The sequence below is a fragment of the Medicago sativa genome, chromosome 7, assembly GCF_051527215.1.
Source record: "Medicago sativa cultivar Bolivia chromosome 7, Bolivia_mono, whole genome shotgun sequence".
Classification (NCBI taxonomy): Eukaryota; Viridiplantae; Streptophyta; class Magnoliopsida; order Fabales; family Fabaceae; genus Medicago; species Medicago sativa.
The window spans coordinates 91,227,407-91,233,115 of record NC_140755.1 but is presented as its reverse complement, the minus strand read 5'-3'; the positions used below and the strand labels follow the sequence as shown (position 1 = coordinate 91,233,115).

Below are 5,709 nucleotides of genomic sequence, written 5' to 3'. Positions count from 1 at the left end.
CTAATATATGTTATGGACACGGATCCTCTCTTTCCACACGAGGGTCCTGCCCAATCTTAACCATTGATTTTATTTTTCTTTTGTGGTCAATAAACATGCGTATTAGATGGACAATTCTGATTAGTGCAGAACAATAAGAATGAGGAAAAGGGCTGAAAACAATCATGTTCTTTTGTACTAATCTTTTATACTTTTAAAGCGATATTATTATTTACATGTGGCAAATTTTTGTTGTTTGCATGATTGCATAGCTTATTGATTTCTTTAAGAAGCAAAGAACTTATTGATTTCTTTAAGTAGGGCCATAATGGTTAAATAATATAACTCAAATTAGGAAAACAACTAATACACAAGTATGTCCGGAAAAACTAACATATAAGTATGAGCTGTATTTTATTGATAGAATGCATTGGCCTGTTGGTCAGTTTTTTCGGTTTGAAATAAGGCTCACTCACTGCTTGATTCCTTTGATAATTGACATAGGCGTTAATTTACAGGCCCAAGTCTTGTCGACCTTGCAAGAGCGACACAAAAATATGATGAAGGGATCAAAATTGTTGAATTAAAATAGGAGGGCCAATAAAGCTGCAATTAAGTTTTTTTTTTTTTTTTTTATGAAACTGTGGCTAGAAATTCACTGTGAATAAGTGGAGAGTCTAGGATATGAACCTCAGTCCCTACATACTGCAACGTCTTCGCCAGCAAAATTATGTTCACGGGGATTATAATGTTTGACCTACTTAGTTTATTTTAGATAATTTTAGCTATGTCCTCGTGAGCTTAGCTCAGTTGTTAAGGACAATGCATTAATATATGCAAGGTCCGGGGTTCAAACCCCGGACACCACAAAAGAAGAAGAAGATAATTTTAGCTAATTGTGGCAAATGCGTTGAGGGGCTCTAATTAGTTGGGGTTTAACCGTGACAAAATTTTGGACTTTGTTCGATAGTCCAACTTGCATAGGCTATGGGCACCCATGAATCATACAACATTGAAATTTAGGAGCCAATTGAATTTTTTTTGTTGGGTAAAATTAATCGGGAACCCTTTTAAAGAAAAGAGAGAAGACAAAGTAAAAATTGAAGGCAAGTCATTTTACAATTGTTTGATGCAATCGGAAATGTAATGAATCGAAATCAAATGAAAGAAAGTTAAAACCTCTTCATTTGACGCGAATATTATGGGTGAACATCCACTTCGATATGTTTGGCTTAATCTTAATCATTTTCATTTGAGATGTCATGGTAGAATTTTTTTTCAAGCTTCTTATCTTAACATTTAATACTAAGAGACAACATCTGTTGTCGCTGAATATTTAAATATTTATAAGTATTGGTCCGCACTGGACCACTTATAACTTATAAGGGTGACATATTATCTGTCGTAAGCTCATTTATAAGGTGGTGGTTATATTCCCAACGACAGAAATATGGTGGTTATAATTACATTAGAAAAAAACAAATTTCTTTAGATAAAAGAGATTTGAATCCTATCCATTATAAAAAAATTACAAGGATTGTAAAGTTTAATACATTTTAACGAAAAAATCACCCACATAATCCGATCAAGTTTATTTATCAAATTGTGGATAAAGAAGAAATCGAAAAATATTATTAAAAGGAAAAAAAAAACGAAAGAGAAAAGTAAAATGTGTAGTGACCCCACTTACATTATCTTGTCCAAGAAGAAAAAGTGAGAAAACGACGCTACCACAAAAAGTAAATAAAATGAAACCAGCGTTATAAAACCAGCGTTGACGCGCAAAAAAAAAAAAAAAAAGAGTGACAATAACAAAATGATTTCCGATGAGAATTCCGGCGATTTCCCTCCACCGTCAACGACGGAGGATTCATCACCCCCGCCACCTTCACCACCATCATCATCAATCCTAATCCCTAATCTCCCAAACGAAGTATCACGAACAATCCTCTCAATGATTCCTTACGCTCATCACGCTCGTCTGAAATCAATTTCCAAATCATGGAAATCTGCACTTTCATCAAAATCATTTCTCAACAATCTCTTACTTCATAATCGTAACAATATTATTTGTATTTTCCCTCAGAATCCTTCAATTTCCACGCCGTATCTCTTCGACGTTAACGCCGTTGCGTGGTGTCCACTTCCACCTATGCCGTGTAACCCTCACGTTTACGGTTTGTGTAACTTCGCCGCCGTTCCGTTTGGTTCTCATGTTTACATCATCGGTGGATCGGTTTTCGATACTCGCTCTTTTCCGATTAATCGTCCTTCGTCTTCTTCGTTAGTGTTTCGTTTCAATTTTCGTAATTTTTCGTGGGAGGAACGTGCTTCCATGATTTCACCTCGTGGAAGTTTTGCTTATGCGGTGGTTTCGAATTCCGGTGAGATTGTGGTTGCCGGAGGTGGATCGCGGCATTTGGTTTTTGGAGCGGCGGGATCGAGGATTAGGGCGGCGGAGCGTTACGACGTGGAGGAGGATCGGTGGGAGGAAATGGAGCCGTTGCCGTGTTTTCGTGCGGGGTGTGTTGGGTTTGTGGAGAGGGGAGAGAGGGAGTTTAGGGTGATTGGTGGTTATAGTGGTTCGATGACTGTTTCGGGGGTGTTTCCGGTGGATGAGTATTGTAGAGATGCGGTGGTGATGGGATTGGAGGATGGTTTGTGGCGTGAGGTTGGAGATGTGTGGGGTGATGGGGAGAATGTTAGGGCTGGGAAGATTGTTGTTGGTGATGATGATTGTGGTTCTCCTTTGGTTTTCATGCTTGATGCCAATGAGATTTTCGGGTACTTACTTGTTTTTTGGGTTTGGTTAATTAATTTGTTGCTATAAGTATTAAGCACTTCTCTGAACTGAATCATATGCTTGTTAGATTTTGCTTCAATGTTGTTGATTTGTGTATGAATTTCATACTATTAAGTTTGGACATGCGTTGGAATTTCTCAGACTGACATTTCCAAGGCAACTTATTCATAGCTTTGTGCCAATAATCAGACATCAAGACAAATGATTATTTCTTAGATGATGTGATGACATGTGTTTTGTGATCAATCTCATTTCCTGAATGGAAGTGTGATCAATTTCATACTATTAAGTGGTTGGGCGGGATTGGGTTGTAGAGATTTAGGCTTTGAATTTTATTCAGATATTACAAAAGAATGTTAGGATATGTGGGACTGCTTACATCATGTTAATACTTATTTTCGAAGTTCTGCAACTAATTGTGGCAATGTGCATAAATTATTAGGATAAAAAAGTACATCATGCAGGTGTAGTGCTTCATGTGTCTGTCATTCACAGTATTTATTTGTTCATTACGGTTGGTGCAGACAATGTGTATACTTAAATTAATACTGTAGTACGAAGCATAAACGTTGAGAATAAATAATATTAAGATGTTTGTGATATTGAAATAATATGATGCCTTGAAGTCTGGAATGGCTTGAACATGAAGCACATGAGATTCTCAATTATGGAGACGAGGTGCTGGCATATAGAATAATAGAAATTTAAGACAAATGCTTGTAATCACATTTATTACTTTGGTATGTGTGAACTGTGAAGTATTGTGTTTCATTGAACTTCAACATTTTTCCTTCTGTGGATCTTGATCGATGTATAGATGAGACAAGCATAACCAAAGCTATGCTTTACTGGTCCATGATTATGTGGTGGAGAATGTTCCTACCTTACCTTTCGCCAGTCGATTTGAGATACAATCAATGCTCCGTTGATTCAACACTGTATAGGAAAACGGATGATGAAGCTTTGCTAGAAAATACTGAGACTGAGATAGTTAACCGTTTTGTTTAATGAACTTGCTTATCGATCATCTAGCAGACCAAAAATGGAATGCTTGCCAATTTACATTGCTCTTTGTTAGGACCAGTTGGATCTATCCCTATGTTGTTTACACACATCATGATTGGTTTTTGTGCTTTTTAATTTTATTTTTTTTACCCAATCATATAAATCCCTGTACTTTTTTGCTTGAACTTCTTGCAACCCATGTACATAGTAGAGGATACAATATCCTTGATGGCTAATGCTTTGCTTTGCTTTGTTTGCTTGCAAATTACAATTCAGAACTTCTGAAGTTGCAAATCTGTAATTCACTTTTTTATGAATGCAACTTGCAGATATGAAATGTCTTCAAATCGTTGGGTATATGAGACTCGTGTGCCAAAAAGACCTCCCCGTGGTTCAGCCTTTGGTGTTGTTGTCGTAGCTGGCGAGCTGTATGTATTGACACATTTATACGATGACGATTTCACAGAAAGTCGAAGGTCCAGATCCTATAAGAAGACAGGAACTATGTGCTTTCAAATCTATAATCCAAAAAAGAAGACATGGAGAACAATGGTCACAAAATCACCTTTCACTTGCCGTGTAGATATTACTAGTGCTGTTTTGAGCACAATTGGTCTGTGAATTGTGGTACATCTTATTTTTATAGTTTAGGCATCTCTGCCAAATTCATTGTGCAGCACATCATTTGACCACCAGGTTCCATGTAGGTGGCTTATATTTGTATATTTCCGTGTTTAGTACATCTCTTGACTTGATCAGGGTATATAGTTCATTTTGTATTAGCTGATACCATATAAATATGCATATTGATCAGCTATTATTGGTGTTAAACCTTAAGTTCTGAATATATTGTAATGGATGGATATCTAAATAATTGTGACTTGTAAATTGTTACTTTGTTTTAAACTCTTGAGATTATGTAGTTGTGAATGTAGTTCTACTTTTGAGATCATGGCTGCACCCTCGAGCTTAGTTTTATCTCTTTTATTTTTCTTTTTTTCTTCTTTAGCCAATGTACCAAAAAAAGAATGTAGTTCTACTTGGCGTGCCTCTCCCATCTTGTCCTCCTAATTGCACAACTGAATTCAGTTTGCTCGGGGTGACTGTCAAAACTGGAGTAATTAAGATGGGATAACAGATAGGAATGTTTCTGAATCTAAAAAGGTCATTCATCATATGTTATAAGTGTTAAATACCTTCCGTCAAAAAAAAAGTGTTAAATACCTAAGCATATTATAAAATTTGGTTAAGCATATTTTTGTAATTTTAATTTGATTGTTTTAAAACAGAATATCATTTAGAATCGTTTGTCATTTAACATAACAAAAACTTCAGTAAAATAAATCATCAAAAAGGTTTTATCATGTATGAGGATTTTGTTTCAAAATAAAATACTGTATAAAACTATTTACAGTCCTGTAAAAATAATGTATACATGAAAAAAAATGAATGATCGTTGGAGTCAAATTGGTTTTCAATGGTTTCTCATTCATTCTTAGTCCAATAATTGACTCAGACCAAGTCATATAACCGATTCTTGATCATATACTAGTCTAGTTTCCTCAAAGAAAAAAAGTTTAAGCAAATTTAAACGTCGTTATTTCTTTATTTTTGATGAAGTATTCTTCTTGTGATTCTCTGTAGGATCCTTCTTGCATTTGTCCACTATTAAATTGACCTATTATCAAAGCATGAAATTGACCCCAAAGTCATGAACCATCATCACCTTCTTAGTTCTTGTTTTAGAATATGTTAAGAACGACTACCAATATTTTTCAGAAATGTAGTATTTGTCTAATATTCAAAACGATTGAAGTATTTTACTTTAGAAGTATGACTTGACCTTTTCTTATTGTTTTTTTTTAATAGTTTTAGATGTTTAAATAATTTAATAACTAGTTATTCATATCAAATTCCACATA

The 5,709-nt window shown here is 35.2% G+C and overlaps 1 protein-coding gene across 1 annotated transcript; it reads left to right on the top strand.

The window, feature by feature from the left end:
• The first annotated feature begins 1,752 nt into the window (after nucleotides 1-1,752).
• LOC146910172 (Galactose oxidase/kelch repeat superfamily protein) lies at nucleotides 1,753-4,739 on the top strand. Its single transcript, XM_085730280.1, has 2 exons — nucleotides 1,753-2,763; nucleotides 4,117-4,739. Exons 1-2 carry the CDS (start codon nucleotides 1,796-1,798, stop codon nucleotides 4,406-4,408), a joined length of 1,260 nt encoding a protein of 419 aa, XP_085586406.1. The 5' UTR covers nucleotides 1,753-1,795; the 3' UTR covers nucleotides 4,409-4,739.
• Nucleotides 4,740-5,709: the final 970 nt, after the last annotated feature.

What these genes read in the sequence shown, in the direction of transcription:
- LOC146910172 (XM_085730280.1), top strand. Translation starts at nt 1,796, where the DNA reads ATGATTTCCGATGAGAATTCCGGCGATTTCCCTCCACCGTCAACGACG. An exon ending in GATGCCAATGAGATTTTCGG is followed by an intron (nt 2,764 to 4,116) that starts GTACTTACTTGT and finishes TGCAACTTGCAG; the next exon opens with ATATGAAATGTCTTCAAATC.